Below are 21,132 nucleotides of genomic sequence, written 5' to 3'. Positions count from 1 at the left end.
CCTGTCGTTTCGCATAGGAAAATAATTGCTAAACAATTTCCATTCCCACGTCGGTAAAGGTAATTGCTATACGGCCTTCAGACCCCATGCAATATTTTATATTTAATGTTACACTCATAACAGCCTATAACCGCTGATGCCTGCTTCACTAGGATAACACAGTTAATCTTCAGACACCCATATATAGGCTGGGGCCTATATCACATCCGTAATTAGAACTGCATTGGTTAGCAAAATTCTTAGATTGTTTCAATCACTTCATGCTGAATAATAGATGTCGTTAATTAGCGACTCAGCTTTTCGTCTCGACGCTCAGGCATTTTCGGAATAATTAACCGACTTTCTAAAATGTATTGCTTCTCTTTCACACATAACCGTCGTAGAAAAACTTCATGAAATTTGGGTACGCTCGGCTTAGTGATTTCGAAAATAATCCATAATAATTAGAGATGCTCTCCTAGTCCCGGAGGAAATTCAATTGTAAATTTCTGCGCATACTAGTTTTGGAACGGGGTTATGAAGTACATTAATTCAACAATTTTAGCAATTAAGCAATTTTAGAAAATACCTGTGTAGATAGAGGCAATAAATATTTGTTAAGAAGTGAGAATATAAGACAAAGTTCAAGACACGAGACGGACTGAAAAGAAAACAGTGAATACAATAAAAGTCGGTAAACTCTGAATATCGGTATAACGAAAAGGTGTTATTCTACTATTTCTGATCGCTTATGTATAGGCAACGTTTGTTTGTTTATTGAACAATTTTTGACGATTATGGCCTATTCAGGTCATTTGCGTCACGGTAATGAATGTCGTAATCAGATGCCTGGTCGTAATGTTCGTAATTTTCGTGCTTTTGGTACGGTTTAAGGACGACCTTCACTCGCGTATCCGTTGATCATCATCTCTCTCTCTCTTCCACGTGCCCTCGTCAGTGTATTTTTCTACCGATTTTTGAAGCGTGACTTCGCTTCACCATCTGGGCTTTTCGTACGGTAAGGCACCGCATATAGGCCGTGAGGTCAGCGACGAGGAGCCCTGATAAACCTCCAACGCATAGACACATAGCAGAGCCGATACTCGAACCGACGCTTAGCACACTGTGCCACTGGCTTCCCGTCATGTCCATGTATTATCTTCTGGCAATGATTACTAGCTAACTTTTGTTTTGACACTACAGCCACTGCTAGTTCAACGGTGTTTGGAGTTATTAATTGGTTAGCTGTTTTGGATCGATCTGCATCACTGCTATGAAGGAAATCGTCACAAGTGGCAGATAGTATTAGCCCCCGTGTATCGTCATTAGTAGGGCGGTTTTTCTTTTTTACCTAATAAAAAGAAAATTTTGACCTAAAAAATCAAAATTTTGACTTTTTTTGACCTAAAAAAACTGAATTTTGACCAAATTTTGACCTAACGTATGCAAATTAGGTGTTTTCCCACATAATGTTAAAATTGCACCACTTATCTTCATTTCTGGTTTGAACTGACTGTCCTAACGAAGTAGTTTGGCCTGAAAAAACGTTTTTGGCTTAGAAACAGGCATGTTTTTACACGAAAAAAACAATATTTTAACGAAATCTGGCCCTATGAAGAATTCCAGTGGTTACAATATGTATTATGGTAGAAATAATTAAAATATTTTGTAGTACAATGAGAGATGCTTTCCTACATTCTTGGGTAGAAAGTGCACGTCCTTACTAAGAAGCTTGTCAAGGACGTTCAACAGCAGCAGTTGTTGGCCGACAACACTCAAGTTGTGCGTACACTGCTGGTGCTGATGACACACCGTGTTGCTTCATTCTGACAATGTTGTCGACATCACAATTTTTCATCATGCGCTTCTTAATATAAGAATGATGCAATGCACAAGAAGTCTTTCTTCAGTTAGGATATTGCGGTACGTTGACCATAACACCATGGCTACCTATTATTTGTTTTTTTTACCGTTTATGATTCACAATGAGCAGACGATTAGCCGTTTACAACGGTAGGCCTATAAAATAGGCTAAAAGCGGTAAAATATCAAATTATAAGTTCTCCGACAGTGCTAAATCTACGATACAAACAAAATGCAGACGTCAATATTTTTTTAATTTTATGAAAAATTTTGACAAATTTTGACCTAACGCTACAATTTTGACAAAATTTTGACAAATTTTGACATGTCAAAAAAAACCGCCCTAGTCATTAGCAATATTCTTTATTCACGGATATGAAAATAAATATTGCAATTTTGTATGCTGTCGACTTGACCCGTGCAATTGGCAAATAAAATTGACGTGGCACAACCTGCTTTCTAAATCCACTTACTTTAGTAGACTTTTTAAAAGTTTTTCAGCCGTCTGCTTGTGCCAGGTAATTTTTGCGTATGCCTTGGAATTCGCTAGTTATACGCTTATCGCAATATAATAATATTTTATTCCGAATTTGGCGATATACCCTCCAGCTTTTGTAAACAACCCTAACCCGGGGCCTACGATAACTTCACATAAAACTTGGCATTATAAAGCAATTTGCGAAAGCATTGGATAAAGGTGGTGACGCATTCCAGTTTCTCCGGAACTCGTTTCCTGAACTATCAGAAGCTAAAGTAAAAGCTGGTGTATTTATTGGCCCACAAATTAAAAAGATTCTCAAGACGAATGATTTTAACCAAATGCATAATGATGTTGAAAAGAAGGCTTGGGATAGCTTTGCAGACGTGGTGAATGGGTTTTTGGACAATAACAAGGAAGATAACTATGCCGAACTCGTTGCCAATTTGTTAAAGACGTATGGAAAGGGTGCAGAATGTCCATGAAACTACATATGCTTGATGCTCACTTGGACGAGTTTAAAGATAATATGGGAGCTCATACAGAAGACCAAAGGGGGTGATTGCATCAAGACATAAGGAGATACCAAGGGCAATATAATGAAAGCATGATGGGAGATTATGTGTGGGCCTTAATGCGGGAAAGTGATGTGGAGTGCAAAAGAAAATCCCGCTAAACATCCCATTTTTATTGATTTTATACTCGAACTGTTTAAGCCTGAAATATTGATTTAGTTTTGCATTTAACATTTAACGATGGTATTGATCCAGATACAGTTAAGATATTTATGTGCAAATTTCTATTTACCAAATGCCTGTGCTTTGTGATTTGATTTTAATAACAAAAATTCTAATTCGTTGCCTATTATTATGTGAACTCAGAATTAACCCAATGCCAGACAGAAAAATAGCCCAAAAGTTGGCTGTAATTTGCTTTGCGCAAAAATGCAATCGACTAACACGTCAGAATGTTTAGTAAATACATTTATAGAATATAACTTCTTAGCCGATACCAAGCGAATAAAAATGGATTTACAGCGATCAAAGACAGTTTAGTAAATACCCATTTCTTATAGGGTTAATCGCAGTATAAACAAACCTGCACAATATTGCACATACTAGCAAATTCAAAAAATTACTCTCCTAACTACAAAATCAATGTTTGTAATGAACTATAATGATTTTTGAAAGTTTCTAGGTTAGAGAGATCAGAAAATATCAATTAAAACAAAAATCGTATTACACGGTGAAATCCAGCAAAACATCCTATTTTAACTGATTTTATACTTGAACTGTTTTAGCCTGAAATATTTATTTAGTTTTGCATTTAACATTGATTCGGATACAGTTAATACAGTTATGTGCAAATTCCCATGTACCATGTACCAGCGATCAAAGACGGTTTCGTAAATATCCATTTCCTATAGGGTAAATCAGTATAACCATACACAATATTGGACATACTAGCAAATTCAAAAAATCACTCTCCTAACCACAAAATCAAAGTTTGAAATGAACTATATTGATTTTCGGAAGTTTCTAGGTGAGAGTGATCAGGAAATATCCATTAGAACCCGGGAACAAAATCGTGTTACACGGTGTAATATATGTTTATTTGCGAAATGGACACCTTCGAGCTCGCCCCCCGAGCTTCTTTAGTAAGCAATGTAAGTAAGAAAAATTTACTTGAGTCCTCCGAAAAGGAAGAGTTCTTCGCCTTTCTTGTACCGGTTCTGTCACCAGATTTCTGGCAACGTCAGTTTGGGGTTATACTCACGACAACGAAATGATTTTCAGTAAATCTCAAATAATCTCGCAGTATCCTGGAATGCCCGGTTGCTTTCACTTAAAGATAAGTGTGTGAAAACATTCGCTCCTATGACATAATTGAATGATGTCTATTTTATATTATGCGCTCAACTTGGTAATTTCCTATTTTGCGGCTGGATATTTCGAGACTGACTTGACTTTGGTTAATAATTCATAGTTACTGTTCGCATAACGTTTTTGACCTATCAATTTTCAAACTATCATAGTTTCAAGGTTATCGCAGGCCGCGTAATCCCTTTTTCTCGGTTTATGGAATTTGAAATATGAATAAAATAGTATTTACGGTGACCAATTCTTCAATTATTTATTATAGTGTAAATACTGTTTTATTCAAATCCGAATTTTCGACGGCAATAACTCCGTTTCCATTGGTTGGAATTGAACCATATTTAGTGAACATCGTTTCTATAGACAACCTAACACATTCATGCGGTGAACAGAAAATTTTCAAATTTTTTGTTATTCATTTTTATATGATAAATAGAAACTTTCTTCTCCAGTAGCAATGCGGCTACTGGTTGGAATTGAACCAAATTTGGTGTGTAGGCTTAAATTAGGTAACCTAACAATTTTATCAAATAGCCAGTACGATTTGAGAAAAGAAGTCATTTTTGAAGACCCCTAATGTACAATGTGCTGTACATACATAGCCTATTTACTTCTTTTCAATTCAATCAATGCAATACAATATTGATACCAGCTAGTATCTATCAACTATGTGTGGTGGGGCTGTTTTTATACCGAGACGAGCACCTAGCTAAACCTCAACTGTAAGTTGGTACTGCTCACGGGTATGTCAGCATATTTTGTAAGTGCCGTGAATCAACCTCTGCTCAAAACTCTGTTTTGTAAGAAAGTATGGAGGCAGGCGGGAAAAGGCAAATATACAATTTTCTATTTTGTTTGATTTTAGACATAGTGACTATACCGTGCGCATTAATTACACAGGTCTATCATATCTGGAGATCTCCAACTGGCAGAAAGCATTGACCGCCCGTGTAGTCTGCAATTTTCATGTTCATTGCGCATAATGCGCGCAGTCATGTCTGCATGGTGTGATGGAAATTATTTATCTATTGAGACTTTAACCTAGTCAGTTAATCGCTGCATGAGGGCCAAAGCGCGCGCCCGAAAGCGACAGATCTTAAAACCCAGCAGCGGCGCATGGTCGCACATGGTCGCTGGTGTGACATCGACGACGATGCAATATGCATTCGTTAGTTGACGCGTTTCTTTCTGCGTGTGTGATGAGCTTTCTTAGCGGGATAGAAATCCTACTAGATCACAGAGGGAATATTAAAATTTGCTTAAGAGACAATGAAGTTTATACAGGAATGCAGGAGATAAATCTGCACCTGAGTGTTTGAATATAACCTGTATTGAGTTGAATTGTGTCACATATAAAAAGTTTCAGTACGGCTTTCGGCATATGCATGTACCATGTTGCGATAGGCGATATCTTGCTCTTTAGTATCACAACCGTAGTGTGTGTGTGGTACATTTGACTTTTATGTGTTGATACATCAGAAACAAAAGGCCGTCTTATCGCGGAATGGTTTATCGCAGAAATCGAGCACAAATCAATGGGTATCCGCAATTGGTGTTTCACTTTCAGTCGTAGGCTTATTCAGCATCCATTCGTTGATCACCGAGTGGTTTTGTGCAACGCAGCAATGCGAATCACACTCCATTTATCTCGAGTTCGCAATAGGCCTCCTTTGCACAAGATTTGCAGACAACGGCTTCTGGCTTTACTTGGCTTTACTTATTATCGCGAGTCGTGGATGTGTGAATTCGATCTTGCGATACGTGCGTTACGCGCGAATTTACCGTACGAACCGGGTGTGTGTGAACTCGCCTTAAGAGCCATTCGCCTTTGAGTGGGATACGTCTATAAGAATATCTTCACCTGTGCCTGTTTTCCACAGAAAGCGGTCGTATATATCTAAGTGGATACTTGAGGACGAAACTTATTAATATATAATTATCACTTGTTTCTCTGAATACATTTAAATTTGGTATCGTAAGTTCTCACATTTCGCTCTCTGTGTAAATCTGGTCAGTAATATCGTGATTAAATAGAGTTATAATAGTCTCTTAGGTAGTGTTTGAAAGTTGAAGGTACCTATCAAATCACATTAATGAAATTATATTTGAATAGCCGCTGCCACAAATACACCCGGATACGAATCAGTACCGAAAATGCAAATCTCTATTCTTGAAAATTCAATGCCTCAGCCAGTGAGAGTAATTCACAAACGTTATTATCCATCTCATTTGCTGCTGCACCTGCGTGCAACTCGCCATTCCCGCTAAAAGTGGAACTCATTGACAATTGCAACACAATCTTCGACATTGTTTCTTTGAAGAAAACAACGCACCTATTACGCAAGTACCTTTTGTGTATCACGTCATTAAAAATAGGTCCTACGCGCGCGATGACTTGAAAAACCGGGACTTTTCCGTGAATCATGACATAAGAGAAAAATAACGAGAGAAAAGAAAAAAATGACCTCCTCGATGTATCCTCGATTCAGATACTTCGTGAGACGACTCTCGCGTAATCAATTCGTTTTCTCTCGCGTCTCGTGCGGGTCGCAGGGCCAATAGGGGATTGCGGCACATAAGTGTTACAGTGTTATTGTCTTCATAAATTCGTAGTCAGAGTTAAGATCCGCTATTAATATGAATAACTGGAATGATGAGTTCCTGTATTGGTATAGAGAGGCAGGAGTAGCATAGAGATAACTGGTATTCGTAGTGCATATTTGAGTGCAGATAGTGCGAGAATTATAAAGAGCCTGTATCACTGCGCTTCAGATATTTGTTGACGAGGAATTGTCACCATCGGGATAGGTTATTTGGGATGCTATCATTCATAATTCTCTATATTGAATTCAGCTTGCGATTAATTGAAACTACTACAATATACATAAATTTGTATTGAACTGCACTGGTAATAAGACAGTTCAGACACCGGACTTCAAGCGCAATTCTTCCGGCCAAGCGATATCGCCGACATCGATTACGTAAGTCGACAGCCTATATTTACGGATTGTGTAACACAACATCCGTGTTCGACGCGGACAGGATACGACACCATGCTACAATTTCCCAAGAAGCTGAACATTGGAAATATCTGCTCCTCCAGTGTATCACACCAGGAGCCTTCTCATCAACCACAAGTGCAACAGCCGACGAAGACAAACACAAACAGTGCGTATTCACTCTAATTAAGTGTAGAATCGCGGTGTTATTTGTTATTAATCTTAATTCAGCGTCTTCGTGCTTCGAAAAATGCTACGAAACAGACAGACAACTCGGATATGGCGGCTTCGGCGTTGTTTATTCTGGACGTAAACTTAGTAATAATATGCCAGTAAGTAAATTGGAAGTAATAACCACTCGTGTGTGTGCTTAACAACATTATTAATAATATTCGATAGGTTGCCATAAAGTATATTGCGAAGTCAAAAGTAAAGGTCTGGGGACAGGTAAGATATTATGATTATAACGGCAGTCTAGATTTTAGCTCTGTCTATGCGCGAGACGTGACTAATCGGACCTTAAATTGAAATGACAAATCATAACGGATATTGCTTATCCGGATCATAGTACTTCGGTACAGCGCTTAACGCAGACTTCCTTGAAGGTGTATTTTCTGAATGAAGACATGCAAATACCGTTATGCAACTCGCTGTGCCTGCTTCCTTATTCACGAGTGTGTTTTACAGCTGAATGGCCGTCCTGTCCCTATGGAAATTATACTCCTGGAAAGAACCCTTCCCAACAAGCATATAATTGGATTACTCGACTGGTACGAAAAGTCAGACTGTTTCATCGTGGTTATGGAAAAACCGGACTGGTGCCAGGACTTGTTCGATTTTATCTCAGAAAAGAAATACCTGGAAGAAGACGTGGCGAGGACATTTTTCTGGCAGGTACGCAAATTTCCGATCTATTCCAACTATGTCCCGCGAACGCTCTCCGCGCCACTCCGCATTACGGGTTGTTACTACAAATCCTCATTCGATAGGTGCTCCAGGCTGTCGAACACTGCCATAAGTGCGGCATTGTTCACCGCGATATCAAAGACGAAAACCTTTTGGTGGACCTCAGCACGCACACATTGAAGCTGATCGACTTCGGCTCCGGGGCCTTTTTGAAAGACACAGTCTACACAGATTTCGACGGTATGTGCCTCGTTATGTTTCGGCTGAGCGAGCTATAACAACACTATCTATATGTAACGCAATTCTTGTAACGTTACGCATCTTCTCACTCGACTGTCCTATTTCGGGTTTCCTAACATTTTAACCGCTCGTGTTACAACGCTTAGTGTAAGCGACGCGCTACAAGATGATTGGGGTTGCAGGATCGCATGAGAAATCTGATATTGAGCGTTCTCACAATCTTATTAACTTGTTGTCGGCCGAGTGCAATGGCGCTGTTTCCAATTATCGAGAAATCAGTTTCAGTGTGATACCATCGCTGTTTTACTTTCCATTGAATGGTTCACGTGGAAACGCGATTCCCGCTAGCGGTATCAAGTTGATTGCGTGTACGGACTCTTGAATTTCGAAGTGTCTGGTATTTGTGCGTTGTGTTGGTAAAACCACTGCCGCTACGTCGCTCTGCTAACTTCAAAGTTGAGCTTTCGGTCGTGCTGTGAAATTGCTGTATCATCCTGCTATAGTAGTGTCCGCCGCGGTATGACTTTGTTCGTCGAGCGTTGTCAAGTCACGACTCGACAATAGTCGCTTCAAGTAAACAAATGAACGAATACTTTTCGCGTGACTTGACCCGGAATGTTTCTTACGGAATGTTATTAGTAGCAATTCATCAAATTCCGCGCTAAACACTCGTAATGTCGGATTCGGTGACGTTGGCTTGACGTGCAGAGCATTTATTACTGTCCCTAATCGCGGACAAATGAACTTTTTCGGTGCGACAGTAACTGGCGTTTAAAGTAAGCGCGAGCACCTAATTGAGTTCAGGCGTCGAATTGCGTAAGTAAGCTATGTACGATTGTACATAAAAGCGATTAGCGGTATTGTGTCCCGAACGGGGCGAACCGCTTCGAATTCTTTGTTCAAGGAGGCTACGCCCATTCCAGGAATTGTGTTTCGCGTAGGCATCCTCTGTTTATTGATCTTCCTCTGTTGTGACGGCCCCTCTCTACTACTACGGTCACTAAGGCAACGCTGCGTCACGTGATCGTAGCGCTCATTTTCCACAATGGAAAGAACGCGTTACGAGAGTTACGCCAGTCGTGCTCCGCGCGCTACGGTAACCTACTCGAAAATATCCTAGGCTTTTTCCCGACGACACGAAGGCGTAATTCGATACCGTTTGGGGTAATGTGTCCTTTATTTCAACCTCGCGCATACGCTAGGTCTCTGCGCGCGCTCGTTTACTATGAGCTGTCGAACTTTGGTTGTCACGAGCGACCCGGACCACCTGCGTGAATCGGCGGAACTTCGTGTGCGACTCGGCCTATTGTTTGAATCCGAGGGCATTAGTATTAATGGTAATGCGCCGACGGCGTGTGTCTTCGCTCGGCCAATGAGCAAAAAGGTATTGTGCTGAACTTAGTGGATTGATGATTCATCGAGACCTTGAGAGCATAAAACCACCTCTCTGAATAATTTACTTTCAAGCAGACCTATGGTAGTTTCACTTTTCGACGCAATGATTCAATTTATCAACACTTCACCGAAGTGTTACGAGGATCCACATCGCATTCAAATTCCCCGCGATTTGAATACTGACGAATTTGCATGGCATATATAATTATGAGTTATCACCCCCATTGTTCTACCCTGTCCGTATTACTGTTTGCATTTGTAAGGCGCCTTCCCGTATTTGAAACTTAAACAAATGAGGTACTTTCCAAATTAAACCAACACCCGTATCCAACGGCCGCGGGTCTAACGGACATGTTATATAAAATCACCCGAATCATCGCGTATGGCATGAGTCATACGGAATTCGCCAACTATCACGCGCTGCTAAGTGGAATATCAAAGCGACGTAGCGCTCGCATTAACCAATCGAGATACGCGCTTGTCGACACATTGCTCGGATACGCCTATCGATGAGTTACTATCCAGGTATTTAGCTTAACCGCCTGTATTTACTAGGAAAATACGCGCTATCTCGCGCCAGCTCGCCGCGCGTACCACCTAAAACCAAACAACGAAGCCTAGCAACCGCGCAACGGTCATTATTGTGTTAGTCACCGCTGCAGCGCGCTTAAGTTCAGACCCTATAAGACTCTTTAGCGCGCATGCGCGCGCCGTGTTTGTTTAGGCGGGAATTCTTGAGAAACGATTTCCGATGTAACCGCGCTCCCGTTGTCAAACAGTACCGCTGTAAAAGCCGTGAAAATGCCAACAATGAGAATTGCCTTGTCGGAGCATTCTTTGAATGTTCGTTGGTTGCGCATTCAAGACTTTTTTTGTCTTTGTCTTCATGCCCTTATTTAGGACAGGCCTTGGATCGCTCGCTACTACACGCTGGTAACTTAATCCGATGGTGTAATTAGACGTGGTGCTCCCAGAATAATTGGCGCGATCCGCTTTCGTATCTGGCTGTAATTGATCCTCTCCAGCGTTGATTAATCGAAATGCTCTCGGCGGGCAATCATCCGCGCGGCGTTGTGCTGCAGCGCTGATCAATTCCGCCGATTTTCCGCCCCTTTTCCTTCGATAGGCGCTCGTACGCTGCGAACGAAATAAACCCGTCTGCCATATGTCGCTGCTCTCGCAGCTGCAGATGTCGACGTAATTCGCAACGCTTGTTGCTGTATCGAAACCACGCCCATTTTGGTGCCTATATCCGAGGCAACACCCGTTCGCTATAAGGTCACGAGATGAATGCCAGCTATAAATTATTGAACGGAAACCGATCGCTAGTAGTTTTGAAATGAAGCTCGCCTGTGTTTATTATCGTCTTGTTTATAGCCTCTATTGTTTCGCTTTCTCGGAAGAGCATACTTCCCAATTTCAGAGTGTAGTCGTCAGTTACGGACTACGGTATATATTTTTTTCGGAGTATCCATGAGGTTTTGCACTACTTGAGTGGTTTGTGTTAAGTCTGTATTAATTTTACCAGTCCACCTGCCATACGTAGAAATTACATATATTTGTGTTGTCAGTCTTTTTGCGTCAATCGCAAGATACATCCTGCAAAAAGTATGCTACTATATATGTAACACAGTAGAAATTTACAGCAACGCTGACCACTTTTGACCTACACTGGTCACTAACGATACTTCGTTCGCTTCGGCGTATTGCGCTCAAGCAGCAGTTCCGCGCGCGCGAGGTCAACGGAATCAATCTTTCAATCGATCCCAGCAGATGCGGCCCGGCGATGATCGGCCGCTAATCCCGACTTTGTGAATGAACATTGAACAATCGCTTATTTTGTTACGCTTCGCCGCGCGCGCTGCTGCCGCGAGTACGCGCGCGAGAACCAATCAATAGCAAAACAGCTGCGATGTTATTTCGTGATGCCGGCACGATTGCCGGATGGCTGTCTTCCCTTCTCGATCATTCACACGACTTCGGCGTCATGATTAATGTCGGTAGCGGCGTATGGTTCCTGCGAGGTGCTTTGCTGTTGTTTGTTATACTTTGTGTCTCTGAGACGCATGCATCCGTAACTGCGAAACTGTGTGACGATCAGAGGGGGTCAAATAAAACATAACATAACAACTTGAGTAGGCAATGCAGGTTATCGATGACCTCTGCTGACGATAGTTCACGTACAGCACGGTTCTGCTGCTATTCCGTCTCCATCTGTTCACTTTATGTCTACGTGTTTTGTGCGCAGTGACATCAACGGCTCTGGCAATTTGAAATAATTGGCCCACCAAAGTCGCGGAATTGCGCGCTATCGTGGGAACCCGCTCACTCTAAATATCCACCCGCATTTTTGCAAGCCTCGTCATACGTAGCATGGGTTCCGGCGGGGGCTAAGAGGTAGATCCTTTGTTGACGGCCGTTGCCGTTCGCTACAACGTATTCGGGCTCTGTTGTCTTAAGATGATTAGATACTGCCAACGGTACGCGGGGTTACGGAATTTCTAAGCAAACACGCGATACTTTGTAGCGCGAAATCCACCTACAGCGACGCGAGGGAAGAGGCCCTTGTAATCCGCTCATTATGGGCGCGTAAGACGCAATTTACGCTTTCGCGCGCTGAATTTTGGAGGCTCTTTTTAGCGCGGCGCAGGTTGCCGAACACCGCCATTAAGTGCGCATTTGCGGGGTTACGTCACGCGCGTAAATTGCCTCAAATGCCTTTGATCTGTCTTTGTCGCGATGCGCGCGGGCTCGCGTTACCGTGTCGCGATGAAATCGCCTTTGTGTCCTTTTCCCGCCATCGGGGATTGGTTACAACTCGTAAGTTACAAGTGCACAGAAAAAATGAGGGTCGATTGCCGCTTGCGCCACTCAACCCCGCCGCGCTTCCTTCCCGAACCGCTAACTGTTAATCAGAAACGCCACACGGTCGGATGTGTATCTGTGTGTGCATCTCGGCGGATTCTCTGTAATGCTGCGGATGGCGAATTTCCTGTGTTTACCATTGCTCATCGCGTGCGTTCCGCGTACAACGGCGTGCGCAAGCCGCCTTTCAAAGTACTGCTTGTTATTTTTCGCCGTTAAAAATGGTCACGAACGCGTACTTTTCGAAATGTCTGACATTCCGCATGCGTGATGTCATGAAATATTTCGGCCCGAGAAAAAGCTCTCGGCGCGGACTCGAAATTTCGCAGCGCGCTAAAAAGTTTTTCTGTTGCCACTCGCCGTAGCGCGATCAATCGCGCTCTCCTTAGTAGTATGCAAATCCGTGTCACAAGCCCCTGTGTCCACAATGGGAGAGAAACGCAAAAAGGGCGGGCGATTTACGGCTCCTTTGCTAACGTTCATCCGGCCATCGAATTCCTCGCATTCCACTCCGGTTACTGGATCGAGCGTGTACGTTTAACCTTTCAAAAGTCGCTTTTCACCCGAAGCGTTGGAACGTCTTTTCAGGTGTGGCCGTTGGAAAAGCAACGGCGCGAAAACAAGCCTTTGGTCGTTTTCTCCTGCGCGCGCTTACGCGTTTCATCTATACAATTCCGTCGGTACACGATGTGGACTTGCGTATCGCGGGCTTCGCCGTAGTTTAAACGCGAAAGTCATTGAATGATTGGAATTTTAACTCCCGCTTTCACAAAATCTTCTACGGCAATCAAACGTAATTTACGATCGATTAACCTGGAATGTAGACGGGCTATTATGGCGACGTGTTACACGGTTACAGTGTAGTATCTCTGCTATGTTTAAATTGTTTAATGGCTTGGAGTTTGAAGCGATGAACACTGAGTATCTTCAGCTAATTTCGTCGACAATTCGTTTACCGTGGGATCCATGTGGCTATTGTTTATGGTACTTGTCTTTATTTAGGCGTTTCGAAAGCTCTCGCGTTCTGTCACCTGCTTGTAGCTTTGAGCTTAACGCTAGCTATCGTCGAGTGTTTACGATGTGCTGCCAAATATCCACTTGGCCGAGACTATTCATAAGCGACATTGTGTCCGGTTCCTAAATACCGTTTCGAGTGTGTCGGAAAATAGCGTTTCGCGATTTCAAGGGTCGCGATCGCGACTTTACCGGGAGTGCTGCCTTTGTTGCGCCCGTTGAACTGGTGGCGGGATTTCAAAAGGTTTTCGCGCGGCAAACGGGCTTAGATCGTTGATGCGTTTTGCTACCCGCGCTTTCCGCCTCTTGATTGTTACACACAAACTCAACTTTCTTGCTCGATTCGCTCTCTATTGCTTGTCGATTTCCGGTATGCGGTACAAATTCATGTTCCACCATTTCCGCTTTCATAATTAGTGATAATTTCCCGTCGTCTGCCAGTCTGGGATTCTTGAGTCGTTAGCAAGTTCGAATATAACGCCTCGAGGATACACTACGTTCGGAATTATACGTTGACAATGATTATTAAGTGTCAAGGAATTCGCGAAGGTGCTTTTTCAAGACTGCCGGCGCCGCGGTATAGATCATAGTCCGAAAACTGCGCGAGTCGTAAACGCAGTTGTTGATCGATACCCGTTTATCGGGTTAAAGTCTATGTTGCGACGCCTCGTATATCTGTGACTAGACGAGCTTAGCAGGCGCGCTTGCGTATCATAACATCGCGACGTCTTTGCATATATGCGTTGTTTTGGTGGGCTATTTTCGCTATAGTATACATTTTATCATTGAACGCGTCTACGCGCTTCCGAAACCCACTCTATCGAAACTGGTAATAGCGGTTGCAAGCACCAGTGGTATTTTGTCTGGATCGGTGTCCGTTGCAGTGTTGTTTTCTATTCGTTTGCACGATACCACAGCAACATGTAGTCGGTATCTCGTTTCTAGCGTTGCATTGCAGGTGCGTCGTGCATTCCGTGCATTCTCGCGGTGTGCGTTCTGTGTAATCAGGGCGTCGACGCGGTTCCCACCGATTTTATTTGTACAGGGGTCTTGCCTTGCGCGAAAAGACTCAAAAGCGCCGATATTGGCACTGTTGTACCCGTGTTAGATAAATTCTCCCGTTGAATCCAGAGTCCACGACCCTGCACGTTGACTTTTGTGTGACTCTACTGCAAATACCAGCACGGCGTCTTACTGTGTGTTTACCAGCGCGGTACTGTTACTATATCGCGCAAAGTTCAGCAACTTTTCAGTGCCACATGCCTTCGTCACTAATGCGAGAACGCGTAATGCAAATAACATCCCGATACCTGGAAGGACGCCTGCTGTTTGCGCGATCTTTTCGTACGTCGTTTTTTAATAATTAGGACCTTGTTGCGTCACAGCGCGGGCGACTCGCTGCTTCACTTATGAAACTTGGGCGTTGTCTCTTGGCTGACAATCGTGATTGTTACGTCAGGTGGAAATTGGAAAGAGCATTTTGTTTTCCCCGTGCTGTTACCTGCACTCGCGTTCGCCGAATACGTAAACAGTAAACGCTATGACTCAATCGAAACCAGTATAACTTCCGAGTTGAAATTATTATTTGCCTTCGAAGACGATATTCGAGATGTTTTGACACGCATCTCCGTCCTCGAGGAGGTGTGTGTATTCCCCGCCGCGACCGCCAACAATCCAAAATTAAACTGACGTAATGCAATATCTGCCAGTCGCCGAAACTAGGGGAAAATTCCAGCGCCAGGTCGCCATTGTTTGTAAATGCCGCGTGATTCGAACTGGCCCGTGCGGCGCAAATTAAATTTTCCGGGCCCAAGGGGACCTCGCAGTGACAAGGAGTACAGCAAAAATCGTTACGGACCCGAGATTCGCATTACGTAATGCACATAAAACTTGCCGCGCGTGCCGCTACGGAAACCGACATTAGGTGAATAATAATAGACAGTTACATCACGCGCAGCTGCCGTTTCTAATAGAATTTGATGGCTTTGCGTGTATAACTGTAGTCTATATTCTCGTCTCGAAAATATTCGAAACAGTTGCAATGTCGCATGCCTACGGATGTCTTCGTGAGGTATCCGAAGAATGTCTAATCGCTATCCGCGCATTGTTCGGAAATTCTGCACGCACTATTTATAAATATGTACGTCTGGTGCACATTGGTGGTGCCAGCCGCGCGTTCGACAAAGTGATATTTTCTACTGGGAAATAACGACTATTTTAGTATTGCTGAGTGTGTATCTTCCTTGAGGTGAGAATGCAAAATAGGTATTTTTTCTGTCGAGCTACTTAGTCAGCGTATAGTGCGATTGGTTTACAAAGTACGTCAAGCGCACATATTATCTTGGCTAACGCGACTTCTCGAAGATATTTCATATTCCCTACGACCGCCTAAACATATCCGGAAACGATACTTTAACTATATACGCGCTGGGTGAATAGTCTTGATATAGACGCGTATATACAACGAAATAAAGATTACTCAGCTCATCGATGTCGGGCTATAGTACAACCGAAACCAGAGACAGTTTCGATGTATTTTTGTATAACACGCTGGTTTACAATGTTCTTCCTTTGGAAGCATCGAAAATGCCGCCGTTGGCTTGCGGCAATGAACCAGCCGATCGAGTTTGGCGACGATAAGTCATTGTTAGCTCTCTTCTGGGTAGCGGGGCTTGTTACTACCGGGCGCTGGTAACCGATTAACATTCCATTTGCAACGCAGAACGCAAATAAACTCACACCTCGCGCTATTGTAGCTTGTAAAACGCTTCGTAAACGGTAGGATTTCGGGATGATTGCTGTACCGTGTAAGATGACTGCGCGGCTGTTCGCGGGTTGAATAATCATAATAACATGGCTAAGGTGCGGGCGTAAAAATACCCAGAAAGCGTAGGAAATGCGTGACCTGACTCGAATTTTCATCCGCGGTATCCGTCTGCACTCTGCACGCTTCATTGTGCGTAAATGATTGGGTCGTGAATAAATTAGCGTCGATACGCGCGCCCTCCCGAGATTCTATACAGAGAGAACATATGCTATTTCGAGACGCTGAGTGCTATTCGTGGCGTGACAAATTACGCGTATTTGCTATAAGATCAATGCATGACGCGCAAAGCGAACCCGTGCGTTTTTGCGTGGAGTTATTTTGATTAGCGCTGACGCCATTATGAATGCCCTAATGATTGCAGATCAAGTCTTGATTTTAATTGGTACGGTGAGCGCCTTATTCTGGCGCAATCCGGCTCCGTGGGTTAGCGCAGTGTGGTTTTTCTTTGTTTGCCTCCGTACCTACAGCGGAGGCGCTCGGGAAATTACAACTGGTAGCCACCGACTCGATCACGCTCGCAACTGATGGCCAGTCGAAAATCGATGGGAACATCCGGGTAGCCTCGCTGGTATTCTCGTATTAAGGACACACGACGCGAATTTGATCGATTACTATACGTGCTTACGCGTTCGTGTTGTTTAAATATCAAATGTCGCGCAGTGGAGTAGGTCAGCATCGAGTGGTGTCGTTTATGCTCGAAGTTTCTGTGATCTATTTGCTGGTTTCGTATAGTCGAGGGGTTTAGCGACACATTGTTTACCACGGGGAAATCCTGACTATCGGCTACTAGAAACGTTAAAACGACAATCTTTGTTATCGCCGCGCGATTATAGGTCGTCGTGTTAGCAATATCTCCCGCGACCCTTATTTAAGGAAAGACACAAAGCCGCTTGTTTACGAAGGAAATATAGATGTTCCTATGTTTGATCCGTGTTTTGAACGCTTCCGCTCACGAGTGGCACAGGAATGCGTAAAGGCGCGCGTCGCCATGGCGATGTTTACGCGAGTTGTAGGCTATTAGCGCTGGTCGCCACGATATATCGAAGTTGTGTTGTTACTTGTAATCCTCCAGGTGCACTCGGGGGTCGCGTCAACCAACAATAATCGGAATTCCGTTCTATTTCCAGGCACGAGAGTTTACAGTCCGCCCGAGTGGGTGCGATCGCACCGTTACCACGGACGTTCCGCCACGGTGTGGTCCCTCGGGATACTCCTGTACGACATGGTGTGCGGCGACATTCCGTTTGAAAGAGACGAGGAAATCATGCGTGCCGATGTACAGTTTACAAGACCTATATCAACAGGTCGGTTGGCTTTTACTTTGTACTTTTCCTCGGCCTCGCGTGCGCTGACTTTTTGTGCCGTACGCGAACTCGCGTACGGACGCGTAACAGCTGTGCTATTTTGGTCGCGAGTAATTTTAATTAAAAGCGGTTCGCGTAATTTGCTTGACGTCACACGGTCCCAAGGTCGGTATTTGGAATTTTTGGGAATACACGCGGTGCTGCTTTATCGCACTGTATGGTTGCGAAACGATAAGGGCGTTCTATTTGCGGATTCGATGTTGTCAGTTCCAAGTACCTCTCGGTATGCGCGTTAATATGCCTACATCCGCTTGCGTCTCATGTGCCGCCGGCCGCCATAAATAGCCCGAAATTCGCAGTCGCAACGATGATTTGGAGTTCTGAGAATAAACCTTGCGCTGTGGAAAGGCTGGAAATTTCCGAACGCTCCCGGGTGTGAGCGGGCGACATCGTCACGTCCCGGCGATGGTAGCGACACGCGGCGTCTGACGTGACGGTGTTTATTCATGCGCGCGTGCTTTAGCATTATGACGCACTGCGAATGCCGATCGAAGGCCTGCGACGTCTGTAGGCGGTACTATCTGCGAATTTTTCGCGTGCCGATGTAAACAACGGGAAAATTCGTCTGGGGTCGGGCTTACGCGACCTTCTAGCTAGGATAAGTTACTGCCGCACTGAGATTAAGATACCTCTTTGACTTATCGAAATTCCGTGTTAGCCTAACGCAATTAGATTGGCTTGGGCGGGCTAAATTATAGCGTGCGATAGTTTCGCTCTCGGTCGAAATAGGCATTAGCGAGGCGCGAATTTAATACAACGCAATCTCGACTATAGGTAATGACGGGGTCGTTAAAAACAAGGCTTTTGTAATGCGCGTGCGCCTAATCGGAATAGCAATCCCGCTTCGTAAATACGCCTTTCCCGGAACTGATCGCCGGTTATGTTTCTTTGTTTCGAATTCTGACCGTTTCGCTTTCTCTCTCGTACAGAATGCCAAAATCTGATAAGGAGTTGCCTGTCGCTGCGGCCGTCCGAAAGGCCGACTTTGGAACAAATCATGATCCACCCTTGGATGCTGAAAGGCGACTTCATATCCAGGTGAATATCTTTTGGATAATGCTAGGGGCGGTCCAAGTAGTCGAGAGTTTGCATTGCAGTAATGCCGTCAATTTCAAGTCGATTAGGAGTAGAAGTAGCGATATTCGAGACGTGCCGGAACTACTACAAGCGGAAGTAGAAAATGGAGGTATTAAAAGTACTCCCCGACTATAGTTTTGAAAAGCCGAGTCGAGGATTCACATGCTTTTAGCGGATATTCGGATGTGGCTAGTATCGAAATTGAAAGATGTATCTTTGCGAATGACGCCGCAAATAGGTTCACGATTTTCGAAAATATACTCAGTCACCGTGATTCAGCGACTATTTGTCCCCTACTTGAGACAATTTCACTGATAAATAGGCCTAGTGATGCAAACATATCTCGAAACTATGCTTTCTAAATACAAAATAGTAGGCGAAAAAAGAAGTGGTTTGGCTCATACAGTTACGTAGAAGTGGTAGTAGTCTGAAAATGGTAGCCTCGCCGAAGTGCTGCAAAACCTACTTGAGCACTCCAGAGAGGCAGAAGTACTCCGTTGCTAACCGCAACTCTGTATACTATAGCGCTTGTGCTACGCCGCGCGGCCCGGCAGACTGTAGGAAATGACGCACGGCGACAGAACGCAAAACTTACGTTTCCCGTTTATCCCTCACAGGCATTGTGAAATGGGCGGAAACCACATCAGAACGATATCAGAAAGCTCAGACGGAGCGTGCGCCACCGACAGCAACGACAGCTTATGATAAAGCCGGCGTATCGCTCCCGCGTACACAAACTCTCTCGCCGCGCCGCAGCACTGCTATTTATTTCTCCAGCTTCTACCCATTCTTATTTATGACCCCAACTTATTTATTGCCACACCCGTCGAGCCGCACGGAAGCCGACAAGAGAACGAATCGCCCGAAAGACCTCCCGTGACCTATGTTCGATTGTGACGGCATAATTGCCGCGCAGGGCCATATCCGGCGGCAACGCTCAAAAATCGTGCTCAACTGCTTGCACGAACTATGCGGCTAGTACCCTACCGTGTGTAGACCAGACTCGACTGGTTTACGCTGCAGGGCCTCTGCGACGCGGAAGGCTACAAAGAGACCGCAGACTGTGTCATCTAAGGTTTTTAACTCGTGTGTGCGTGTTATTTTCTGTTGTTTTTTCTTCGCTCGTGTAGCGCGCTGTATTTTTCCTTTCACTCTCTATCTCGCTGTCGAAGGCCGTATACTTATTTATTTAATCATTATTTATTGCGGCTTTCCGCTACCCCCGTGTCTGTCGGATGCCCATGGGTTTTATCGTTCGCTAGCGCGCCCGTGTCGACCTTGTCTTGCTCAGCAATGGCGGAGTCCGATTTGTATACTATGCGTAGCATGTTTAGTTTATCCACGAGCCCCCGCCGTATTTAACATCATCAACTTGACCATTTCTTGATCTTATTTTTAATTTATTCAATTTTAATATTATTATTGTTATTATTCTGTTGTTTTTTTTCTCTTTTTTCGTGTTTAATTTATTTTTTCTATCGTAACTTGTCATTGTTATATACGTTGCCGGTCAACCTACTAATGGAACACAAGTTATTATTGGCAATGTCGGTAGTATATAGTTTTAATGGTACTTGTTAATGTGCGCCCGTGTCAGGCGTGGCGGAATGTCAGCTTGTGGGCGTGTACTGTACGACCACGCCTGCTACCCCCTGTTTTGGAGTTTAAACCCCACCCGATTTTTGTTAATGGTGTTTTTCTGTCCGTTGCGCGCTATATTATGGTGCTGCGCCCATGCCGATGTATATCGTGCGGTGCTAGTCGGTAAATTGGTCGAAAACAACAACTTGATCAAATCAAGTTCCTGGTATCTGGCGAAATTGCGGCGCGCAGCCGTAGCCCTTGCCTCGCTCGCTTTGTTTTCAGTTGCATGTCGTGGGAATTCTAAACGAATGTATACAATAAACAAGCAATTCGAATCCGGGACTTGTGTATCGGTTATTGAATTTAGAGATTTAGTTAGCGGCGGCAACCTTAACCTCTTATCTCCAAATCGCCGAGTTCACGCGCTTTGGAAAACATCTACCAGGAAGAAGTATTGAGACGGCGCCCGGCGCATGCTTATGAGTCAGCCTTAAGTGCATGTTCAGTGCACTACGGTATTGATTGCCGATCAGCGTTGAGAAAAGTCGAATTGCGCTTCCCCTAGGATCGCAGACGCCAGTCGGTTTTAGCTTATCAACAAGCTGATATTGCGGAGGCCTGCTTAACGGCACGGGCAGTTTCGTTTGCCGCCACCGAGATGATC

General features: G+C 44.1%; 1 protein-coding gene across 1 annotated transcript; it reads left to right on the top strand.

Annotated features, from left to right (window-relative positions):
- Positions 1-6,721: 6,721 nt before the first annotated feature.
- Positions 6,722-20,810, top strand: LOC145456473 (serine/threonine-protein kinase pim-3-like). The gene is made up of 9 exons (XM_080334589.1): positions 6,722-7,178; positions 7,240-7,365; positions 7,428-7,528; positions 7,596-7,643; positions 7,884-8,090; positions 8,186-8,342; positions 17,571-17,747; positions 18,737-18,845; positions 19,502-20,810. Exons 2-9 carry the CDS (start codon positions 7,251-7,253, stop codon positions 19,587-19,589), a joined length of 1,002 nt encoding a protein of 333 aa, XP_080190715.1. The 5' UTR covers positions 6,722-7,178; positions 7,240-7,250; the 3' UTR covers positions 19,590-20,810.
- Positions 20,811-21,132: the final 322 nt, after the last annotated feature.

The sequence above is a fragment of the Botryllus schlosseri genome, chromosome 14, assembly GCF_051294905.1.
Source record: "Botryllus schlosseri isolate E-star chromosome 14, Bs_hap1, whole genome shotgun sequence".
Classification (NCBI taxonomy): domain Eukaryota; kingdom Metazoa; phylum Chordata; class Ascidiacea; order Stolidobranchia; family Styelidae; genus Botryllus; species Botryllus schlosseri.
The sequence above is the reverse complement of the archived record's forward strand: the minus strand, read 5'-3'. Positions and strand labels throughout refer to the sequence as shown.